Source organism: Neltuma alba, unplaced genomic scaffold (assembly GCF_004799145.2).
Source record: "Neltuma alba isolate B1F8T4 unplaced genomic scaffold, ASM479914v2 tig00004697_pilon, whole genome shotgun sequence".
Classification (NCBI taxonomy): domain Eukaryota; kingdom Viridiplantae; phylum Streptophyta; class Magnoliopsida; order Fabales; family Fabaceae; genus Neltuma; species Neltuma alba.
Genome location: NW_021633823.1, coordinates 1 through 25,651, shown reverse-complemented (window position 1 = coordinate 25,651; position 25,651 = coordinate 1). Strand labels below are relative to the sequence as shown.

Here is a 25,651-nt window from a genome sequence, read left to right as displayed (position 1 = left end):
TGTCATCCAAGACAACCATATTTTCACTACATAAGGTTGCAAAATTCATTGGGCCTAATTTAACTTGCGTTCCTCCGAAACATGATTCAAGGCCTGTGCCATAAGATATGAAATTTCAAATGTTCCCAACGCACACTGCCTAATCAACATTACCATAACTTCAATTGTCACTGTCACTCCAACATGGGTCCTCACTTATATTGGCATTTTCAATAGGTCCAAAACTATTCATTAATACACGGCCAACACTCGTACTATAACTCCAAATCAAACAACATCAAATTGAATCACTATTCTCTCACAGCTTTCTTGTCCAGGTATACCAGATATTTGATAAAAAAAATATTTTGAATATTTCACTTTCCATCACAAATAAGCATATTGATCCAACTCTTAGGATTATCAACAAATAAAATGAATGGGTACCCAAAAAAAAAAAAAAAAGATAAATATAACCTTGGTCCTTCAAATTTGTACTTATTTTAGTTTTGATCCCTCAAGTTTTAAATCATAAGATTAGTCCCTCAAGAAGCAAAATGATCTAAGTTTTTATTAAATTACAGAGATCAATATTTCAAATAAAAAAACTTAAGGGATCAGAACCTATCATTTAAAACTTGAAGGATTAAAACTAAAATAAAGATAAATTTGAAGGTCCAAAAATTGTATTAACCCAAAGAAATGACTGTTTCTTGCACAAGTCATTTGAGAATGAACAGAGCCCTAAACAAGCAAGGTAGGCTAAAGCTGCTTTTAGGCCAACACGAAATACAGTTTGTAAAAAGAAAATCCAAGGTCCGAGTAAACAGAAATACAAGACAGAGTTCTGTAAATTCAGCCACACTTTCATGCTCAATAAATCCCAATGATTGCACAGGAATGCTTAAAATGCTTAACCCTCTCCAAGCATGATGCCTGGTTATCTAAATGCACTTTGAAATATTTTTTTGCTGTAATAAAGTATTGAAACGAGTGCCGGAAATAGTAGTCCCTAATAAACCGAGACGACCTAAATATAAGTTATCACAAATGCAGGAGCTAACTCTTTCTACCTATCTTTCAATTCCTGTTCAAATTGGAGCAACTTCTCTCTTACAGGCTTCAAAAATAGCTTCAAGTCCTCCTTTATCTGTATCTTATCTTGATGCAACAGGTCAGGCACTTCGCTGAGTCTCACTTCAATCTGCAAAGTGGGAGAAATTCATCCCAAGTGATCCAAATCAATATTCAACAAACAATCAAGCATACAGAACTAGAAGACACCGCCCGTCATTTAGAATTGAAAGATCGAGTCATTTTAATGAGAGAAAGCACCACTGAGTTATAAGATCTGGAACATGAAAATTGCTCCCGTTTCTTATCCCTTTTTCAGGAAAATAAAAACAAAACAAAGCAATACAAGTAACGTTTCTCCCTTTTGTGTTGGAAAGGAACATTCGTCCTTTAAGTAAGTAAACATAAGTGGGAGTTTGAATTACAAGAATTTCAGTCATACCCATGATCAGTGTATCCAAAAAAATTATTGCCTGTAGATTTACATTCATTCATTACACTTCCATTACTGGAAGTACAATTCACAGTCTAATTCTCAATATTACGCACTAGATTTTATCTGAATATTGAAAACAAATTTTATGTACAGAAGAATTACTAAGGCCCTAGTATAAAATAGCCTCCTTAGATAGCAATAAAGTGCATCAACATAATCCACAACCACACAGAGAGCAGTAGCCCAGCCAATGGTCTTGCTCCCTTAGGAGCAACCAGGCATGGTGACCTCTGTGTTATGACAGAAGAAGCACCAAGCCTCAATGCTCATGTAGCCAAAGATCTTCTGGGTTTTAAATACCCACAAACCCGAAGGGGCTGTGGGGATGGTGAAACTGATGCAGATGTTCATCAATCCACCCCCAATTGCCTAAAATAGAAGGTAATTCAAAATTAAGGGTAGATCTAGAACAGCACAAAGACAAAGAAATCCTAGTCTTCTCATGAAAGAAACCAAATAGAGAAGAAAACCTCATGTTTGAAGTACTAAGAGAGTCAAAACCTGTGAAAAATCCTAGCATTGGAGCAAGTACTCAAATAAATGAGCAAATGATCATGATTTGCCAATTGTTCTCAGAAAGAAACTTTATTTTTGAAGTATTGGAGTGGAGGGAAGCGGTCATGGAAATGAGAGCATTAGAAAAGAGTAGCATGTCGGAGACGGTGACTTTTCCAAAAGAATGGCAACCCATAAATTTTAAATCAATATTCGCAGCAAAACTCCATGCTGACAAAAGGATTGAAAGATACAAAGCTGCACTAGGACCCACGAGTTTCACACAAACTAACAATTTGATATTAAAAATGCCTTCTTGAATGCCAATCTCACCCCAAAAAAAAAAAAAAACAAACAAACAAAGAAAGTACAATTAACAATGCCTCATGTTTTGGTAAAAAAGGTGCAAAAGATCTAGTCAAGAGGAGCTTGTTGTTTCTATAATACCTTAGTTCATCAAATCCTATTGCCGTCCCTATTTTGGTAGGAGTCCTAACATTTTTCCCACTGAAAAACCATAGTTATTGGAACTTCTTTTTCTTTTCTTAAAAAACAAGATTGTTTATCCAGAACTAAGAGGCAACAAGACACCCTTAGAAAATGACAGCCTCCAAAGCAAAATGCATCATGGAAACGCAAAGGCTACACATTGCCACACCCTTCTTAGATCTTCTGAAATCTTTCTACTTATGAAATGAGTGATCCAAATCTCTGTTGCTAGATCTCCGCATGACACACATGTCAGAACATAACATTTTTATCATTTAGGTTTACCAGAGATGTACTTCATTCTTCAGCCTACCTACTACCATGCAATTATTTTCCAATTTGTTGAATAGGCAAAACACTAATCTGCCTGATGGCACACAAACCGATGGAAAGAACTTTAGTGTGGTGAAAGTCGTAGAATGAATACACACCAGGAACAACATAAAAGGGCTTATAATCATTCATCATTAATAAAAAAAGCCTAACAATTGAACTACCTTAAATAAACATGATATAAATTTTATTTTAGACAAGATAATATGCTTGAACCCAAAAAAAACAAATAAAGGAAAAAGGAGATAAAGAAGGAAAAATAAGAGTTCTCCGATTAAGATGCTGAAATGACATGCTAAAATATATTTGAAAGGTTAAACCTTAGGCAAGCACTAACCAGTTTTATTATGCGTTACAAATATAGCATTTAAGAAGAACATTGAAAGATACCTTCAAGTCGTCCAGCTCACCAACTGAGAATTCTGGGACATCTATGTGGCCATTGACCAATTTCTTATCATCCTGGACCATCCATTCCCCTGTTTCATTTTTAATTTGGCATCATTTATACAAATTAATCAAATTGAAGTGTAAAGAATAATCAGCTAATGTGCGTGTTTTGAAATGCCCAACAAAAATTGTACCTTTAACTTTTAAGGTTAACTCATAGGTGTAGCCAACACGTTTCTTGTTTCGAACTATCACCATAAATGCCTAAGAAATGCATGACCAAAAAAATATCAATTCATAATAGATAAAAAGGGCATTTTGGAGACATATCCAAGATTGTCCACTCTTTGCATTCAAACTGATTCATCCAAATTAGCAGGTACGGCGGCAAGGGAGGAGACAGCACTAGCATCTTTTATTTGAAAAAAAGATCAGTTACTACTTTATTCTACAAATTTAATAAGTATAAAATAGAAAATTAAAAAAATTAAAAGAATAAAATATATATCATTCTCCCTCACCTTTCCTGTTAATCACGCATTCAAAAAAATGTGCAGCTCTTTCCCCTTAATACCCTCATATCTAAAATTTCTAAACATGGCCAATTTTTTGGGTATTTTTCTGCGTAGACAGCACACAGAAGTCTTTTTCCTGTATCGTTCTTTAAATTTATTGTGGGAATCTTCTATTATTTATTGTACAGTCTCATGTTAGCATTTATTAGTTTTCTTCAAATTCTATTAGTGTTTATGAGGTTTTATGAGGCTTCATTACCTTATCTCATTTTGAGTGTATATATTGAAAAGTAATCTACCATTTGAAGATAAGAAAGAGAGAATCTTTTCCTCTCAAGTTCACATTTATTGATTTAAAAATTCAAGAGCTTTAATGATAACTGTCAAACATATAATCATCAAGAAAAAAGGTTGGGAACATAATTCAATAGAAATTGTTTAGCATACAATGCTTTATGTTGGGGAATATGTAAAAATTAAATAAAGAAAATGAAAGAATCGAAGTGTGGCAAGGATAAGAAGCATTTCCTGGTAATATAACCTAGGATGCTTGTTAGATTTTTAGTTCTGATTAGTTCACGTAAAAGACTTCTCTTGCCATTCTAAAAAGCATTAGTATTACTTCAAATTACAAATTAGTATCATTTAATATGGACTCTATATTTAATTCATTCCTTTCAAATAAATAAATTGCTTATTTAATATAAAGAGGTTAAATAATCATTTTACTTCTGTGGCAGATGAATTATATTTTTAAATGATAATTTATATATTGTTCTTTTTTATTTCTAACAACTGTTTATAAAGCAAAGAAGTCCAATACACATTCGTACCTGGAACACATACAAAACAACAAGGTTACGAAAAATTATATTGTACAGGGTATAAAAGTAAAACAGCCCAGTTGTAAATTATTGAATAAACTCACATCGCCAATACATTTTGTTACATCTTCTATCTCTGCTTTCCCAGAAGAGAACTGCAAGGAACCTACTGACATAAGCAACTCCTGCAAGGAGAAAATTAGATACAATAAATGGCATACACTGGGGCCCCCAAAAAAAAAAAAAAAAAAACTGACTATAGCACAATGTCATAGGAGCAAAAGGTGTCTTCTTTCCGGGGACTAGCTGTTCAAAAGGTCAAAATAATTGGAACGGGTCTCTAAAGTTGGCCACAATAATCATTAACAGTCTCTTTCCACTATTCCTTTACATCAAAAGTCCCTTTCTAGAATTCTAGAGTGTTGTCCAAAGAAAAGTTGATGAGAAGCTTCCTTTTTTCAAGCATGGGTGAATTAAGCAGATCATCTTATTAGTTGGGAGGTTTGGTGTGGGCTTAGGAAGGAAGGAGGACTATGATTCGTAATTTATAGCTCAAAAGTATTTCCTTTTCAGCAAATGGTCATGGTGGTCCTGCAAAGAAAATATTCTATTTAGCATCAAATTGCACGGTCACGCTTACTTAACCCCCCCCCCCCACCCCAACAAAACAAAAAAAAAAAGCCCATGAACTACCGCACCTTCAAAGTGGATAACAGTAGTCATATACTCATATTAGATTTCAAGAGGATCAATAGAGAGCACATGCTGACTTTTGTAATGCTTTATAAAATTTGTATCGCTTTTCCTCATTGTATAACTCATTTCTAGTGCCTTAGGTCCACTTAAGGGTGTTTTTCTGGTAATACTCATTATGTCAGAAATACCTTTGACAGAAAAGTTCATGAACTTGAGGCACTTTTACCCATTTTAGGTTGCGTTTATCTCTCTTTGGGCCCATTTGGTTCTTGAGAATGTGCCCTAAAAATGGGAAAAGCCTCTCCATTCTGTTATTTTATGTGTTTGGTTTCTCTCAATGCACATTCATGTTGGGAGCCCGTGTACTTCCCTCAGCACAGTAGACACACCAACAAGTAAATGGACTATACCAGATTATAAAATAAATCACTGGTTACAGTCACAACTCAATACCACAAAAAATACAATAGAAAAGTACACATCAACAAATTACCCAGGTAATTCTAAATGGCTTGTAGGCAAAGGTTGTGTCTCTCTGCTTCACTTAGGTATTCTTCCCTAATTGTGTCACAAGGTTCTCTTTGACGAATGTGAACGCAGTGGCATTGTTAATTTCTTAAGTTCAAAAACTTTCTTTCTTCTTTCCCTTTTCCATCCGCTTTTTGGGTTTTCTCCCTTTTCCCCCTTACATGCATGCACAGATGCATAAAGTATAGGTGTTGTAGTTCAAGTTGGTTGATGTACGATTGAAAAGAAGCCTTCTAAAATTGCCAGCAAAATCACATGCGGAGTAAGTTTCTCCATATGCACAAGCATAAAGGGAAAAAGATCATAGGGATGTATAGAAACGCATACCTTCATTCTTTGAGTTGCCCAATTGTTGAGGCTTTTCTCCTCCCATGTCCCAGCCTGTTTTAATATTACAACATTCCATTTCAAAATTAATTGGCCCAAGAAACCTCACAGCTAAGTACATACAGTATCTTTTACAACATTCCATTTCAAAATTAATTGGCACAAGAAAACCTCCCAGCTAAGTACATACTGTATCTTGTAATAAACAAAGTATTCTCTAGCTGTAGGTAGAAAAAAGTATAAATCAATCAGCTCATGATTATATGCAAGGCAAATATGTGTGTGTGTGGGTCTGTGTTTGCCACGAATCGCCACTCATTAATCCGAGTCAAGAGACTCCTTAAAATTAGTACGCACATATAATAATATCATTGATAAACAATGGACAAGTTAATGGGCTCATTTAGTCATCGATAAAAAACCAAAATCACATGAAGTATGATTTAATATCTTAAATAAACGGATGCGATTGTTGAAAGCATAACACATGAAGTAGGATATATGCCCGATCTTTATGTTTGATTCGTTCACCAAAGAATGAAAATGTAGGCATAAAGCATGCTTAAGTCGAAAGGAAGAGGAATAAGCTCATACGCGATTCCAAACAGAACCAACTGTTTTTGTACGCGGTTGACCGGAGAGGACATCTTCGTGTGTTAGCTTCTGGGGTACTGGCATAGGCGCAGCATCATCTGTAACTTTCCTAACCCAATACGTGTATGATGCTCCTTGTTGCTGTTCTTTCTCTGCTCCTCCACCCTCCATTGCACTTCTCAATGTATTCTTCGTTATTCCTCCAAATAAATTTTTTAAAAAATTGCTTTTTTCCGCGCAAGAGCAAACAAATAAATTGCACCTTGCAAAGCCGGGAATAATTGTGAATCTGAGAAGTAACTACGTGGCCCTAAACAATTTGAGATCCAAATTCAATTCAAAATATATGAAATTGCGAAGCAGACCCAGCTCTTAATGCCGGCTGGTTGAGGAGGACAAAGAGAAAGCCAGTGGATGGACAAAACCCGAAATGGCGAACTTCGGTAATGGACTTATTGATCGTCTCTCTCGAGCTGTTTCCGGAAGGTTCCCGTGAATCGGGAAAGGTATTGAAGAACACACAGCCATATTCAATTGTTTAATTTTGTTAAAATAAATTAGTGATTACTAGTAAATTAGAAGGTGGTGGTTGCCATTGTTAGCGATGTAAACAAGAAGCAATTAACAGTAATAGTAATTAGTAACATAAATTGTGGTTTATCCATGGGAAAAAAAAAAAAAAAAGAGAGCTAAATTGCATTTTTCTCAGTGGCACGGGCATCATAAAATATTTTGTGGTATATTTACTATTCTGAAATATTCTTTTAAGTGCATTTAAAATCTTAACATTTTTTTTGCTTTAGTGTTAGATGCACCAAAAACTATTTTAGGATATTAAATTAAAAAATATTTTAAGATATTGGATGTACTGAAAAATATGTTAAGGTATTGGATACACTTAAAAAATTATTTTATAATGTTAAATGCATCACATAATACTTTAAGCTATGGGAAAAAAATTGTCACTTATATAATTATATTCCATGAAGTTTAAAACGAAATGCAACTATTGATGCTGATCCCAAAAAAAACAAAAAAGAAATGCAACTATTGATTAAAAAAAATGAAATACAGCTAGTTTACAAGTAACCAATGTTAGATATGTGATACACTGGCCATATAAGTGTTTAATCTATTTAAATAACTAATTGATACAAATATTTAAAACTGATAAATAATATGACCTTTAATTGTAAATATAAAAATTAGTTAAAGATTCAATTTTATGCTAAGTATAAGATTTTAATTTACTTTTTCACTCATAATTATTCATTTTTTATGTACTATTCTTTATAATAATTGCACATGTTAAATAGTTTTCTTAATATACATTATTGACAAAAACATTTTAAAAAACACAACACACATTTAGTATAATTAATTAATTTTACTAATTTTTTTAATATTTATAAATTAATTATCTAGTTTTTATATTAAGTAAGTATATAGATTGTTGAACTATTTTTTCTAAACAAAGGGAACTAGAGAAAAAGACTTGTTTTAGAGAGTTAGTGCAAAATCAAGATTATATTGGATCAAAGCAAGAAGATTTCGAAGAAGAGACAAGAGTTTGCATGTAGTCTTTTGAGATTCTTGGGAAAGTGGGTAATCGGATCAAACTCTTGCCTAACGCCCTATCCAACAAGTGAGAGTTAAACTTTCATTGTCCATTGGCGCGCTAGTGTCTCTGACTCACACGTTAATCATCTTCATGGAACAAGCTGGTCCTATCTGGAAAAAAAAAAAAATATGTTTGGTTTTTAATATAAAAATTAATTAACTAATTTAAGTAGATTAAAAAAATTAGTTAAATTAGTTATTTGTAGTAAATAGATATCATTTTATGTAAAATACTCTTACAAATTAAATGTATTAGCTAGAACGCTACTATTTGATGAAACATCTAATATGTACAACCACTATAAGAACTGTCTTGAAAAAATAAATAAAAATAAGAGATAAAGTGAATTTAAATTTTATATTTATGATCAAATTGAATGTCAAATTAACTCTTATATCAAGAATCGAAGGTAATATAAAATCATCATGTGCTAGTCCTTTTGTTAAAAAGATCCAAAAACAAAGCACTTAGTCGGGGATAGTTAATTTTACTAAGGTGTTATCCCAACTTCTCAAAATCTTGAGTTTGTCTCTGGAAAAATCTCAAGGTGTTAAGACTTTGAACTAACACGTCATCAACACTAAATGACCTAATCCGGTTCTTGACAAAATTATGCCTATTGTGTAACATCTTGGGTTCTCATAACGCAAATAAGTATTTAAATTCTCATTAAAAAATATCCTCACGTTCACAGCCTCCTGCTAGAGTTCTATCATGTATTACTTTCAATCCTTAATATAAGAGTTAATTAATTAATTTAAGTATATTTAAAAAGCTTATTAAGTTAATAAATACTCTATAAGAGGAACGCAATTAATAAGTTTGATATCACCGTTAACAACAAGTTTTCTAAAAATTCAAAAAGTAGTATATTTATAACTTCAGTAATACAGTTAATAAGTCATATAATGATATTAACAATTTGTATAATCGTACTGATTGCTTAATAAATGAAAAAAATTTTGTTGCACAGTCTTCATAGGGAAATTTTTTTAATAACATTATGAATGCTGTTAATATAATTACATGACTTACTAATCGCATTACTAAAATTGTAAAAATGTCATTTTTAATTTTTTTTTTGGGAAACATACTGTTAATAGTGATACCAAACTTGTTAATGGCATTGAAAAACTTGTTAATCGCCTTACAATACCTGAAAAATTATCTATTTATGATATCATGACTAATCTCTCAATGTGTAAAAAGCTCTTATATCACTTTGTAAATGGTGTTATGAAAATTGTTCATATCGTTAGATTGTTAAAATGCCACTTTGTGAATTTTCTTGAAAACCTATTGTTAATGATAATACCAAACTTATTAATAGTATTAAAGAACTTATTAATCATGTTACTAGATCTGAAAAAATTCCAAAAAAAAGTTGTCGGTCATCGAAGCTCTAGTGATCGATCGTCAGCCGGTCGCCAGAGCTCTATGAGGTGGCCACTGACGCTGGAGCTCCGACAACCAGCCAACCAGTGAGGGTGTTTGATAGTTTCTTTTTTAAAAAGGTAAAAAGCAATATGGTTATTTTAGCAAATGTCAAAATCTTAATTGGGTCAGCTGTACCTAAATTGAAAATTTGTTTATTGGGGTGACCATCTGGGAATTTTCAAATTTTATAATCATTTTTCTAAAATTTTTCTTAGAAACAAGTAGGTTCAAGATATAAACATCGAATAACCAACTCATGCAATTTAAAAAATTAGTTAAAATTAGTTAAATATAATAAATATGTTAAAAGAATGCAACTTATTTTTCTTAAACATTGATATTCATAAAGTGAGCAAGGGGGAGAAAGAATACGCGAAAAAAATAGATGAAAGGAATGAATAGAAAAAAGACATGTGAGAGACATATAATTAATTGGGAATAAAAATAAAAAATGCATTAAATGATCCAATAAATCTAGAATAATGCTTAAAAAAAAAGACACTTTCAAAAATTTGATGCTTATATATTATGAATCATAGTCTTTATCAAAATAACATAACCCCACCTATCCACTCTTCATTTTAACATAATCATAAAAATTTAATATTTTAATATTGTTGATGAATTTTTAATTTTCATTTTAAAACAACAATTCAATCAAATGAAAAGGATCAATAATAATACTAGTACTGACAAAAAATTTAATATCAAACTCATATGGTCTTCACGCCTAATATGCGCCGGCTTCTTCTCTTTTGCCACGTGTACAGCTAAACACACATGCAACTATGCAAGTGATGGCCGGGAAGCATCGTGCCGCGCTAGCTCCACCCAATGAAGAATATATAGACACATCAAATCAAAGCAACAATATAACAGGATATAATATTTTAAATAGTTGACGCAATTGTTTTTCAGCACAAGACAATTTTCCTTATCAGGAAAGGCAAACATCACGGGACGTGCAATAATTAAGGGGGGGAAATTCTCACTATCAATTTCATACAGAACTTTTTTGTTATTTTTAATTTTTATGATGTGACCTTATTAAAACATAATACCATCTCCGATTTTTAATATAAGAGATATTTTCACTTTCAATTTGATCTTAAATATAAGATTATAATACATTTTGTCTTTCATGTTTATCTCTTTGTTTCAAAATAGTTTTTGTAATAGTTACACATGTTAAATGTTCAATTTAATAATAGTTTTAATTAATACATGATTAATAAGAGTATTTTAAGTAAAATAATACCTTATTATTATAAATAATTAACTTAGCCAACTTTATTAATTTATTTAAATTAATCAACTATAATGATATGTATTGCTGCCACTTGGTCTTTTCTCTTGTTTTTCCCATTAAAATATGTGCGCCAGCCCCGAGAAAATAAGTGAAATGAGTAAGGCGACAATATTGACAGAAAGGGCTGCTTGGAAGTTATATACGTACTTTTCTAATTTGATTTATAAGTTATTTTTATCAAGTTTTATCGAAGAATTTTTTTTTTAAAATATCATCAACACTATCTTAAAGTTTAACAATTTTTTAATTTTAATCTTATTTAAATACATTTTAAAAAATAACAATCCATATAATAATAATTTAAGAATAAAATAGTATGTTTATGTTCAAAATTTAATGATGATGCTTATAAAAAAAAAGCCTTCATCAACCGGGGGGTTGGAGTTAATAGAAGAAATTAGTTCCTCATAATATGATAAATTAATATTCGAATTTTTATTAGAAGAAGCGCTTATATTTAGTACTTGACATTCACCAAAAAAAAAAATATTTAGTACTTGATAGTCCCTCGAACATGATTGTCTTTAATTAGAATGTAGCTATATTTAGGGGAAAAAAAAACCTGCTTTTTATAGCCTATAAATAAGACTAGAATAATGTGTGATTGTTTGCTTATTGGGATGTGCGTGTATAGACACATATACACACACAAAACGCGGCTGCTTGTTGGATATATACAGTCAAGGAGGGAGGCATAGAAAGAAGATAATATTGAAAATATAAAAAATGGACCATTCAAATTAATTTTTTCAAAAAAGTTCAGATTTCATTACAACAATGCACACAATACTCATCTTAATGATAAGCACCGACTACACACAGGGATATATATATATATATATATATATGTATATATTTAGATCAAAAAAAGTGGCTGCTTGTTGGTGTGTGCGCGTGTATATATATATATGGAGAGTGGAGGAGGGAGGCACAGAGAAACAAGATCATATTGAGAGTATGGAGAGAAGGCAGGTAGGCATTGTGGGTGCAGGAATAAGTGGTCTGCTTGCCTGCAAATACATGCTGCAGAAGGGCTTCCATCCCATAGTGTTGGAAGCCAAGAGCAGCATTGGAGGAGTTTGGTCCAAAACCATAGCCACCACTAAGCTCCAAACTCCCAAGGCCCTCTTTCAGTTCTCTGATTTCCCATGGCCTTCTTCTGTCCTCCAAGACTTCCCTCACAACCAGCTCGTCCTCCAATACATCACTGACTATGCCAACCACTTTGATCTGCTAAGGCACGTCAAGTTCAACACTATTGTCCAAAGCCTTCACTACCATGGCCCTCCTGAGCATGAGATGAAGGCTTGGCATCTCTGGGGTGGCACTGGCCAGCCTTTCAGCTCCAAAGGAAAATGGAAAGTTTCTGTCAAGAACACCCTCAATGATTCCAGCGAGGTAGCTACATATCCATTTTTCTATGCTATTCATTTTAATTAAAGTTAAGATGTAAATTTATTCTGGAAGTTCTCACTCATGAGTACTCAGCACCTGAGAGTTTTTTTAGGTGCAGATTTAAATTGTCTTGGAAGTTTAAAATCATAACAATACTGTCCCTTCTTGTTACAATTTTAAACTTTCAGGGTAAATTTATATTGAACAAAACTTCTGAGTGGTAAAGACTTCTGAATGAAAACTTCCAAAACAAATTTACACCTTAATCCTTTTATTTATTAATTAGGGTTAGGATATAAATCTATTTACGAAATATTTATGAATGCGCACATGGTATCATAATGTTGAAGAAGATTCCTGTACAAAGGAGGCAAAAATGCCATGGCTAACTAAGAAAATGTCGTTTAACTTTTAGAATATAATAAATGGATGTGTGACGCAGTGACCGGCCATTAAAAAGTAACAGTCGTGACATTTTTGCATCCTTTTGGGATCTTCAGTGATTTGCACCGAACTGAACATGATGGTCTTAGACGTGCGCGCATTCACGCAGTTGGTTTTGTATCATAACTCCATTCATGTATGCATATGTGTTGGCGCGTGTACATGCATGTGTGCAGGAATACGTGGTGGATTTTGTGATTCTATGCGTGGGAAGATTCAGCGATGTTCCGAATATTCCAGAGTTCCCTCCAAACAAAGGCCCAGAGGTGTTTGGAGGGAAAGTGATGCACTCGCAGGACTATTCCGCCATGGACAACCAAACTGCTTCTCACTTTGTCAAAGGCAAGCACGTCACCGTCGTTGGATTCCAGAAATCTGCGTTAGATATCGCAATGGAGTGCCAAGCGGTCAACGGTAAATTCATTAAACTTCATTCATTAATTACTACTTCCGATCCTTAATATAAGAACTCATTTGATTTTTATTTTGATCCTCAATATAAGCCTTAATTATCTTTGTTTTTTCATATTTATCCACTTTTTTCTAAGATAGTTCTTGCAGTAATAGTAGTTTTAGCTAATACATTTGATTGGTAAGGGTATTTAAAAAAAATATCTATTTATTACAAATACCAACTTAACAAACTTATTTAATCCACTCAAATTAATCAACTAGTTCTTATATCAAAAACCGGAAGTAGTATATTGTATCTGCCATTTTGTTTGTATAATAGTTAATGACATATACTATTATTTTTAATTTAGTTATTATACTACCGGTCTGACTCAATGGTCTAAGCGTTGGAACGGTCTGACTTTTAAAACATTAATTGTACTGAATCTGCCACCGTCTTGTTTGAATAATAATCACACACACACATATGCAGGGAAGAGGCATCCGTGTAGGGTTTTATACAGGAGTGAGCATTGGAACATTCCAGACTATCAGCCATGGGGAATCCCTCTAGCCTTTCTCTACCTTACTCGTTTCTCAGAGCTTCTCGTTCACAAGCCTGGTGAAGGCCTCCTACTTAGTCTCATTGCTACTATTCTTTCGCCCCTGGTAATGCTCATAGATTATTCATACTCACTCAGTTTTTAAATATAATAGTTAGATAAAAAGGTTTATTTTGGTATTAAATTTGAAATCTCAATCGATTTTGTCTTATAAGTCTATAATTTTTTTTTCCTCCAAATCATCTTACCGACTGCACAGAAGTTATAATGCAAATAAGTAAAGAGGATATTATAAAAAAACAATCAACCAATATCTGTTACAAATGACGGCTTAATAAATTTTCTTAATATTAACATATTAGTTGTCTAACTCTTATATTAAGAATTAGAGATAGTAGTCAGATAAAAGATTTATTTCGATCTTAAATATAAAATCATAATCCCTCCTAAGTTTATAATTTGTTTACCTAAGTATCCTATTGATTGCACATAGTCAAAGTGTTTTCATTAAGAGGTACTTCTTATGCATATAATTAATTAGAGAGGGTATTTTAGAAAAACTAACACACATCTGCTACCACTAGCTAACTTAATTAACAAATTTTTTTAATATTCAAAAATTAGTTATTTAACTCTTATATTAAAGATCAGGGATAGTACTACCTTCAGTCCTATATATAAGAAATAGTTGGAGGTTAGATTTAGTCTTAAATATAATACTTCAATCCACTGCCTCTCAAATTTATAATTTTTCTTTAAAATATCTTTATTAATTGTGCATGCATATTAAGAAATTCTCACCAAGGTATGTAGTTCAAATGCAAATAATTAAAAAGGATAATTTATGAAAGAAAGCACATATTTATTATAAATAATCAACTTAACTAATTTCTTTAATATTTACAAATTAATTATCTAACTCTCAATATTAAGTACCTGAGTTAGTATAATAACAACATGCTGGTAGTTAAGATTAAGAATTAATTAATATTTGTTTTAAATCATGAACAGAGATGGCTGTCCTCAAAATTCGTTGAAACCCATATTACAAGGAAGCTTGGACTGCGTAAGTTTGGAATGGTACCAGACCATAGCTTCCATCAAGCCATAAACTCTTGCTTGATCCCATCCATGCCTGACAAATTCTATGAAAAGGTTGAAGAGGGAAGTATTCTTTTGAAGAAAGCTCCAAGCTTTGGCTTCTGCCAAGAGGGAATTTTGGCTGATGGAGAAGAAGACAAACCCCTCAAGACAGATTTGGTGATATTAGCAACTGGTTTCAGAGGTGATAAGAAGCTCAAAGATATCTTTGCTTCTCCCACTTTCCAAGACCTTATTGACGGCTCTCCAAATTCAACCGTTCCTCTCTATAGGTGAGGCCATTTTTTCTGATTTCGAGTCTTTCTTATTACAAAAATCTACTAAATTAGTTAATTACAACAAATGTAACACAATCTCCTTAAAATATTTCTATATATAACATTAGATTATATGTTACTTAATAAGTTATATGAATTGGTTTGAAAAAAATAATTAATATGAGAGATAAAATAATTTGAGATATTATCTTTAGAATCAAATTTAATCCCTCAGCTATATCTTATATGAAAAATCGTAGAAGTACTTTAGAGTATGAACTGAATCCCAGTTGATGCCATTCTTTTATATTAACCCCACTCCTTAATATAATAACACAGTTGACTGATTTGGAAAGATTAAGAGAGCTAAATAAATTACTTAATTATAGTATGTATTACATGATTTCTTTAAAATACTTATGTGTGTAATTAGATTATATGTCAGTTTGCATAATTAGCTTATATATCAATTTATAAGTTAGACAAATTAGTTTAAAAAAAATACAAATACTTTAAAATAATTTATTTACCTTGCTTAATTTGTTTTAAAATTAATCAATTGAGCCTTATAGTAAGGATTTGAATAGTAATATTTACAAATGAATACATACAATACAATACAATGGATGTTTGAGGAATAAAAATTGAAGAGTATAAAATGGTTAATTTGAATGGTGTGGTATCAGAAAATGCATACATCCGGAAATACCACAATTGGCAGTGATTGGGTTCTCAGAAAGCGTTGCAAACTTGTATACATATGAGATGACATGCCGGTGGCTGGCGGAGCTTCTGGATGGGACGTTCCAAGTGCCAAGCATTGGGGAAATGAAGAAAGATGTGAAGAAATGGGATGATTATATGAAGCAAAACTCAGGGCAGTACCATAGGAGGTCATGTGTAGGTGCCTTACATATATGGTATAATGACCAGCTCTGCAAGGACATGGGTTGGAACCCTAGAAGAAAGAAGGGATTCATGGCTGAACTGTTTGAGCCTTATGGTCCTTTGGATTATTCTTCCTGATGTCATTCTTTATCTGACTGGGCTGGATTCGAGTGTTGTCGGATTTAATTGAAACTAGCTGTTTTAAAAGTGTTTTTTATATTCATGTGGACTCGAACTTAAGACTCCGTGTTTGAGCAATAAAAGTTTCTTCTACTTGAACCAATGCTTGTTGATGATGTCATTCTCTCTCTAGCTTGGAATAAAAGAGGAGAGTTTTCAGAAGCTTATTCAAGCTCTATCCTTACTCTCCTCTTTCACCATTTGTAATTCTTTCAAATTTTATGTATCAAGAATAATTCACTAGAAAGCTGTATTAAATCGTTCCTAGTCAATCTTCAGTTTTTTAAGGTCTTTTGAGTTGATGTTGAATGATCTTCCAAGTTTTAGTATCTTACAAGTGTTTTTTTTTCTTAAAAAAAAAAAAGAGGCTACATACATGTTTTTTTTTTTCATAGCTTATTATTGGTATGCGACAGAATCCCATAAATCATTAGACTAGAGCAACATAGAAAGAGTTATGATTGGCCTTAAAAGCGCAAGCAAGAAAAATATTTTACAAGTGTTTGACCCATACTCTTTTCTTTGTTTCTTTCTTTTCACTGTCTTGACTTAAAGAGTGTTGGTGATGCTTCATTTCATTCCTTTATTTTAGGATTAGTCTTTTTTTTTTAATATTCAGATCTGTTGAATAAGGTTGAAGTGGGCCATCTTTGCACTATTATATATTTGGATCTATACCCTCTCCTCATCTTTTCCCTCATTTTCTTCTCCTGATCTCATCTCACCCTTTGCTTGGAAAATTCAACGGATGAAAAATCCATACTATTACATAATAAATAAACTACTAAAATTTGATGGGTATAGTTCACAATTGTGACTACTACCTGAAAATCGAAAAAAAAGTATACTTTGAAAAACAAAATAAATTAAAGTCTTATATTTAGGATCAAAATACACCCCCTGTCTAGTTCTTATATTTAGTATAGAGGGCAATAGTTAACAATCTTGATTTCTATAATAATAATAATAATAATAATAATAATGTCTTGGGTTAGAATAAGTGATTTTGGAAATAGTTAAATGCGTAGAGTCAAATGAAGAGAATGCAAGGTCTAAATCTGGCAACTGTCAACAAAGGACTTTCAACGTTCTAAATCCCATCCTGCCCTCTTTGACTCACCTGGTTCCGGACCATTTTCTTTTTGGGAGAATTTCAGTAAACTCACAGCCAACTAATACCAGTCAACCCCAAAAAATTCTAAAATTTCACTGCACTCCCTTAACCAAAATTTTATGTGTGAAAAGACAAAAATATCATTACTTTATTTAAATTGCAAATCGTCCAATTCATGTTACAAATAGCCAAATTCTTGTTTCCAACTGCCCAATTCTTATTGTAAATCATCAACTTTAAGCTATTCATTCTCGCATAAAATTACAATGATTTACAGCTCAAATTCGTCAATTTACAACAAAAAACACAAATAAAGTAAGGATATTTTTGTGTTTTCACGCATAAAATTTTAGTCATGCTGTGAAATTTCAAATTTTTTTAAAATAGTTGATTAATATTAACTAGGTACTCAGAGGATTTATTGGAATTCTCCCCTCTTTGTATTTCAAGCTACACTTGTTAACGTGTTGTTCAACTCTTACTAGTGAATCTGACTCTGAGCATTGTTAAAATTCAACCAAATCAATTGAATCCAACTAAATTACCCAGTTTTTGTACGCAAAAATCAACTTTACCAATTGAGCTTGATAAAAGTGAGTTGACTATAATCTAACCTAACCAACCCCAAAACTTTAAATAAATTGTTGCCCGTGTTCATTAAAATACAGGCATGAGTTTTTCTCTTTTAACTTTAATTTTAGAATTACCACAAAAAAAAAAATTTAATTTTAGAATTACTAAATACCATATGAACTTAAAACATTTAAAACTAACATCAAATACATTTAAACTTAAATTGAGCTTTGTCTAAATAACCAATATGGAATTTTTTTTTTCTTAAATAAAATTTCAACTTTTTTTTGAATGATAAATCAGCTAAATTGTTGTTTGCATTATATTTCAACTTAAATTGAGCTTTGTCTAAATAACCAATATGGAAATAGGTTTAACAGTTAAGCTTTTCTAAATATATACTACTTCCACTCTTAATTATAAGAACTAGTTGATTAATTTAAAGAAATTAAATAAATAAATTAAGTTAGTCATTTGTAATAGATAGATGTTGTCTTTCCTAAAATATTCTTACTAATCAAATATATTAACTAGAACTACTATTATTAGAAGAACTACTTTAAAAAAATATATATAAATATAAAAGACAAAATGGATTTGGAGCTTATATTAAGGATCAAAATAAAAGCCAAACGAGATCTTATATTAATGACCGGAAGTAGTAATTAACTATAAACAAACTAAACGAAATTCAACTCACCAAATAAAAAACTAGAGAATCCCACAAAAAGAAACATTTTAATAAGTTTTAACAACATTGAACTTGCAAATAACATTATATTTTTCTAAAAATTTCTCATTGAGGCCTTAGTAATTATAAACTTCTTTTCGTAGAATTCTCCCAAGCTAAACGAAATTCAACAATACCCAACAAAAAACGAACGAGATCGTTTGGAAGGCAAAACCAAATATATCTATAGATTTCCTACTTTGATTAGAGCAGTATGATCAACAAAATCAAGCCAAATCAGACCTATGAACAATCCTGCCCAACCGATATTTGTGAGTCCTATGGTCAAAATCAAAATGGTTTACACATTCATGACCTCGACTCTCTCTCATTGTCACCCTTCTCTCACTAGTTTCGGCAACTGATCCCCAAACTATAAAGCAGCCCTCTATTACTTATTTCAATTAGCCCCTTTTGTTTTCGGGGGGGTATATTGATGCCCAACCTATAATGCCTTTTACACGAAGACTGAACTATTACACTCGGGGAAACAGTTGTAACAATCCGAACAAGAATTGATTGAAGTTCATAATTGTGGCCGGAAATCTTAATTAATCTTTGGTTTAGGTCGCCTTGGCCTCAGTACCAAGTAAAGGCACCCCAGAACAATCAAGAAGGCAGGGATTGTCGTCATGTCAAACACCACATGGACTTTTCTCTCTCTTGAGCAGTTAATTGGATGGAGATAGGCCAACGTTGTGTTAACTTGGTCATGAAACCTGCAAAAAGTGACGTACTTAAGCAAAGCTTATAGGAATAAGGATTAAATGGTAACAAAAATAGAAATAAATAGATCGCCTGTCATGGGGATGACAGAGAAAGATATTTGATTAAGAACAGGATCCTCACAGACAGGTCCAGCTTCCAAAAGTCAAAGAAAACTAAGGGAAAAAGGAAATAATATATATAATTCTATTACAGCAATAATAATAAGTGCACAACGCATTATCTACTGGTAAATATAGTCTCAGCATAGCTGCCTGCGCACAAAGAGCAGACCCCACATAATGACAAAGGGCATAGACATAGAACACATATGCAAGCAAAGACCTTGCTATTTTTTCCCATAACACTTAAGATGAGAAGATTAATTGATGATCTTGTAACACTTAATACCAGGTCTGCACGTCTAAAATTAACTAATTTTATTCATCAACCTTCTAGTTACCCAACAGGAGTAATTAAAGGTAAAATTTATTCTGATAGTAATCATTTGATTAGGGAGAAAAAAAATCAAATCATCTACTATTAAAGTCCAACGTGTTACATACCTGGCAAAAAGGGGAGAAAAAAAAAACGCCAGTGAAATTTACTCACTTGGAAGCAGGATGATTATAACTCCGCCTATATTGTATAGTCAGTCCCAAGCCCGTATAAAAGAGAAGGGTTGTGTTAGACCCTCGATAGCCAACGTAAAAACCCGTCGAATCTCATGAACATGGATCAACGAAGTAATTATACTAATGTTAGATCGTTGCTCGGAAGTGACGCACTGTATAGCTCCAGTACAGTGAGAAGTGAGCTAGAGCCGCTACATCGTTGTCCAGATGTCGTGTTAAGTGAGCGAGAGCTACCACATTCTCTTGGACGGAGGCAGCTAAAAAAATTAGTTCATGAGACCAAGATTAGATTTGGCATTTAGAATATTGGGACGCTGAATGAGAAATTTATGGAAGTAGTGGGAGTTATGAGGGTCAGAAGGATTAATATATTGTGCCTCTAAGAAACCAAATGGACTGAAGACGTTGCCAAGGAACTTGGAGAGTATAAACTTTGGTACATAGGAAAGGTGAGTATAAGAAATGGTGTTGGTATCATAGTTGATGAAATATGGAAAAAAAATGTGGTAGAAGTTAAAAGGTTTAAGGATAGAATAATCTTTAAGAGTAGTTGGAAAGAATACTATTAATATCATTAGCGTTTATGTACCTCAGGTTGGGACAGAAACACACCTTAAAGATAAGTTTTGGGAAGATATGGAGAAGTTGGTTCAAAGCATACCACTCGAAGAAAAAATTTTTATCGGTGGGAATCTTAATGGACATGTCGGTAAGAAAACAGGATAATTCAGTAGGGCTCATGGTGATTTTGGTTTTGGAGAGGTTAATAGTGGAGGACAATCTATTCTCACCTTTTCTCTTGCATACAATCTTAAGATTATCAACATTTGTTTTAAGAAGCGAGAGAAGCATTTAATCACATACAAGAGTGGTGCCTCAAAATCACAGATTGATTTCTTTTTTATTAAGAATCCGAACAGAAGATTGTGTACTAATTGCAAAGTGATTCCTGGAGATGGAGTGACTGCCCAACATAGAGTACTTATCCTTGATGTACGTTTTAAGAGTACCAGGCAAAAGTACCATCAAGTGGTAAAACCCAGGATTAAGTGGTGGCAGTTAAAAGGTGAAAAGCGGGAGTTATTCAAAAGGACCTTTTGGAGGAAGGGATTTGGAGTTGTAAGGAAATGCAAACATGGTGTGGGAAGAGATAGTTACAAGGGTTCGTACGGTAGCTAAAGCAATTTTGAAAGAATCCAAAGGTCATGGTTGAAGAGATAAGGAGACTTGGTAGTGGGATAAGAGTGTGTAAGAAAACATCAGACAGAAAAGAGATTGTTTTAAGGCCATACATTTGTGTAATAGTATAAAAAAACGGAAAAAATATCAGTTCGCTAAAAAAGAGACAGAGAGCATTGAGCGAAACACGTACTAAAGCTTATGAGGGGTTTTATAAGGAGTTAAGAACAAAGTCGAGAAAAAGAAATATTTACAAGATTACGAAACAAAAAGAGAAGAAAAAGAGAGATTTGAACCAAATAAAGTGTATAAAGGATGAAGATGGTACTAGTTACTAATGGTGATATTAAGGATAGATGGGAGGCTTACTTTTACAAGTTGTTTAATAAGGAAAGCAATTATGCGACTCAAGACTTACACAGGAGTTGCTAATTAACGAAGATGATCGGAATTTGGCTTTTTACCACAGGATCCGTATCGGAGATGTTAAAGCAACTCTCAAGAAAATGGACAATGGTAAAACCGTTAGACCTGATGATATCCCTATTGAAGTTTGGAAATGTTTGGACGATGACGGTGAGGTGTGGCTAACCAAACTTTTTAATAAAATTTTACGCTCTATGAATATGCTGGATGATTGGAGGAGAAGCATTTTAGTTCCTATTTACAAGAATAAAAGAGACATTCAAAACTGTGCAAGCTACAGAGGGATAAAACTTATGAGTCATACAATGAAGTTGTGGGAAAAAGTGATGGAATATAAGCTGAGGTTGAAGACTTCTATTTCGGAAAACTAATTTGGATTTATGCTAGGGAGATCCCCATCAGAAGCTATCTATTTACTAAGAGGGTTAATGAAAAGATATAGGAATAAAAAAAGGGATTTACATATGGTTTTTATTAACCAGGAAAAGCTTATGATCGTGTACCAAGAGAAGTAATGCGGAAGGCTTTGGAAAAGAAATATGTACGAGTTGCTTATATCAAAGCCATACAAGATTATATAAGGGGATAACTACTAGTGTAAGAACGACTGGAGGTGAGACAAAGAACTTCCTTATAAGATTGGCCTACATCAGGGATCTTCTTTGAGTCCGTACTTGTTTAATATTGTTTTAGATGTTCTAACCGAAACTATTCAAAAAAGAATCCTAAGTTCATGCTCTTCGCGGATGACATAGTTCTCATAGCGGAATCAAAAGAAGAGATTAACACTAGATTGAAGTTATGGAGAAGGATTTTGGAGTCAAAATGTTCCTGCTTGAGTAGGAATAAAACAAAATATATGTATTGTAATTTTGAGAGAAGGCAAGGCAATGGAGATTTGAAGGTAAAGATGGGGGATCAAATCATTCTTCAAGTATCAAAGTTTAAATACTTAGGATCCATTATATATGAGGATGGGAAAAATTGATAGAGACGTCTCTTATAGAATACAAGCTGGCTGGTTAAAGTGGAGGAGGAAGGCTACGGAGTATTTGTGATAAGAAAGTACCTGAGAAACTTAAGAAAAATTTTATTGGACTGTTATAAGACCAGCTATGTTGTACGTAGTGAATGTTAGGTATATAAAAGGAAAACAAAAGCAAAAGTTGGTGGTAGGACAAGAAGAATGGAAGAATGAAATGAGATGTTGAGATTGATGTGTGGTCATTCAAGAAAGATAAGATTTGAAATAAAAATATTAGAACAAGAGTCGGTGTGGCACCTATCCAAGAGAAAATGATTGAAAATTACTTAAGATGGTTTGGACATGTGCAGAGAAGGGCATTAGAGGCCCCGGTGAGAAGAGTAGATCAAACAATATGGAGTCTTATAAAAAGGACAGAGGAAGACCGAGAGAAAACGCTTAATAAAATAAGTGAACGAGACCTCCTAGTCAACAACATATCTAAGGACTGGGTTATTGATAGAACATGATGGTGTCATGTGATTCATGCAACCAACCCCACATAATGGGATAAGGCTTGTGGTGTTGTTGGAAGCGAGGATGATTAATAATTTCCAGTTTACACACGCTTACAAAACTATCAAAATGGCCATAATTTATAAAAATAGAAAAATAACTCCAATTCTAGCCGTAGATTTGCATAAATTATCTTCAAAATTCTCTCCCTCTTTCGATCTACAAAGTCAAGCACCCTGCATCCCTCAGAAAGATGTTAAACACTTAATAAGCACGGGGGTAGGGCACCATACTGATGAGGACTTGCCTGAATTCTATGGAGGTAATAATCCCATTCACTGCTTTGCTTTACCAGTTTATGATGCGTCCATTTTCAATCACGCACTTTACCTTTAGCTTGTGTGCTAATAAGTTGGTATTTAACCAAGAGACACCCTGTTCTATAAGGTAACCATCCACTCAAACGACAAAACACCAAACTGAGGAAGTTGAAGACTCTAGCATTTTCTGTTGAAGGCCTTACCTTTTGCCGGGTGTTATTATAAGACTTTTTGCTCCCTTCTGTTTTTCCTCCTTTTCTACATGGTATCAGAGCTGAATAGATTTTTATCCCTAAACATGATTTGAATCAGACCACTAGAGGCATTTAAGTGTAGGCCATGTCTTCAGAAAGTGACTTCTTACCCACCCATTCTGGAACGACGACTTAGCATAAAAGCATGAGTCCAACGCCACAAACTAAATTCACTTAACTGCCTTCAAATTTAATGGTGTGGTCAGTGAGGATGTTTGTGAGTGGAAGAAGCAAAGAAGACTAGCAGACAGTGAAGCTATGTAGACATGTAATGCTAAATACAACTACCTTAGTCATGACTTGGCAGGATCCAAGGAACAAACAGATCAGTGAGACTACGAGTACTATGATGGTGAATGAGACGCGGGGAAGTGTTTGAGAGTCTTATGCCACTCTAACACGCTTTACCAAATTCTACGAAGGGCCAACTTAGAATGGCTTATAAACAACTTTTTAATCGTAATTTACGAATAAAAGTAAGCATGTGAAAAGAATTTGTTTTGGCTTACGGTGAAACGTACTTATATAAGTAGATTCAAACGAGGACAAAATTGAAAGCCTAATTCAGGGGTTGAACCCAGAAGAAATGATGGTAACCCAAAAGAAAGTATATAAATCAGAATAATACTGTCTAACTTTTTGATGCATCTTCCAAGGTGTTAGCACCGTCTCAATGCTTATCATAAAGTAATTCTCCAGTTACTGTTGATACCTGAAAATAGAAGATTGATAAACCATTTACTGCAAAGCAAGATTAAAATTTCTTCAATAAGTTGATAAACATTAATACTCAGTACTGACCCTTTTCCAAAGGCTTGCAACATAATTGTACTTGTTCACAAGATCATACTCCTGGGGACTTGAAAATCTTGAAAGTTTTTTTCATCTTTATTTAGTCAAGTATTCATCCACACAGAAATTTCATGTGAGTTGCGTGAGGAAAAAGGCGGAAAACACTGCAAAGTTCCCAACAGTTGAAGGACAGCCTTGAATAAAAGTTTAACCCAAAATAAAATTAGCTTAATCTTTTCTGTTCTCTTAGGCAAGGCAGGCACACTCCACACACACAGGGGAGCAGTTAGTTTCAGTTAAATATTTTCCTTCATATGTTTCTGACAACTCTGTGACGACGGGTACGTCTCAAAGTTAGACTTAGTCACCAAAATTGGTCCATGCAAAAGTGATCACAATTGGATGTAAATCATTGTTTGTAAAGCTCTGCTATTATAAGAGGAAAACTGGCGCTAGTTGCATGATATTAGGAGCACATCAGACATTATTTGTTCTCCAATTAATTCTAACACAATAATTCTGTTATAGTACTCAAATGGCTAGCTATTGTCTGACTGTTTTCCAGTGCTGATTTGAAGATATTGCACCACAATCCCCCTCTCTTCTCTCTGTATTATCTTATTTATCTGACGGCTCTAGCAGTACAGAGAACCTAAAAAGTCTCAGGCTTTTCTTTCAACTCCACCCTTGTACTTGTTTTCCCCTCTCTGAGTATTAGCATTTGAACTTGAAACCTCAAGGTAATGCTTATTTTCAGCGCTTACCATAAAGACGAAAAGGTGCTAGTAAGTCCACTCTTATATTTTGTTACTTCAAACCCAAAGCTTAAGCTTTTTACCATAAAGACCAAAATGTGCCTAGTAAAGTTTAGTTGATGTCATAACTCATTTATTAATCAGTTCCGTTTTACATGAAAAAGAAGGTTTTGGCTAGATGAGAAAGAGATTTAAAGAAACACAAAATGCAAGGCATCCTCCACATGATTTCATGCTGATGTCACTAGAATATGGAGAAAAAAAATTGAATCATCCAATGGGCTACAGCATTGATTAGAAGGATACTGGTACGCTCCATGAGTAGAAGATGAATTGCTGAATTAACCAGTTGAATTGACT

The 25,651-nt window shown here is 33.2% G+C and overlaps 2 protein-coding genes and 2 long non-coding RNA genes across 4 annotated transcripts; 1 reads left to right on the top strand and 3 right to left on the bottom strand.

The window, feature by feature from the left end:
* Positions 1-668: 668 nt before the first annotated feature.
* Positions 669-7,137, bottom strand: LOC114745497 (uncharacterized). The gene is made up of 6 exons (XM_028933660.1): positions 6,741-7,137; positions 6,147-6,200; positions 4,700-4,780; positions 3,451-3,520; positions 3,257-3,345; positions 669-1,183 (listed from the first exon to the last, which is right to left on the bottom strand). Exons 1-6 carry the CDS (start codon positions 6,909-6,911, stop codon positions 1,049-1,051), a joined length of 600 nt encoding a protein of 199 aa, XP_028789493.1. The 5' UTR covers positions 6,912-7,137; the 3' UTR covers positions 669-1,048.
* Positions 7,138-12,064: 4,927 nt separating this feature from the next.
* Positions 12,065-16,286, top strand: LOC114745498 (probable flavin-containing monooxygenase 1). Its single transcript, XM_028933661.1, has 5 exons — positions 12,065-12,505; positions 13,123-13,360; positions 13,833-14,008; positions 14,914-15,275; positions 15,947-16,286. The coding sequence occupies exons 1-5, from the start codon at positions 12,065-12,067 to the stop codon at positions 16,284-16,286; spliced, it is 1,557 nt and encodes a 518-aa protein (XP_028789494.1).
* A 2,619-nt stretch (positions 16,287-18,905) lies between these two features.
* LOC114745499 (uncharacterized) lies at positions 18,906-20,138 on the bottom strand. The gene is made up of 2 exons (XR_003740206.1): positions 20,063-20,138; positions 18,906-19,464 (listed from the first exon to the last, which is right to left on the bottom strand). It is a non-coding gene; the product is annotated as an uncharacterized LOC114745499 (long non-coding RNA).
* A 4,293-nt stretch (positions 20,139-24,431) lies between these two features.
* On the bottom strand, positions 24,432-25,647 carry LOC114745500 (uncharacterized). The gene is made up of 3 exons (XR_003740207.1): positions 25,598-25,647; positions 24,546-24,630; positions 24,432-24,456 (listed from the first exon to the last, which is right to left on the bottom strand). It is a non-coding gene; the product is annotated as an uncharacterized LOC114745500 (long non-coding RNA).
* Positions 25,648-25,651: the final 4 nt, after the last annotated feature.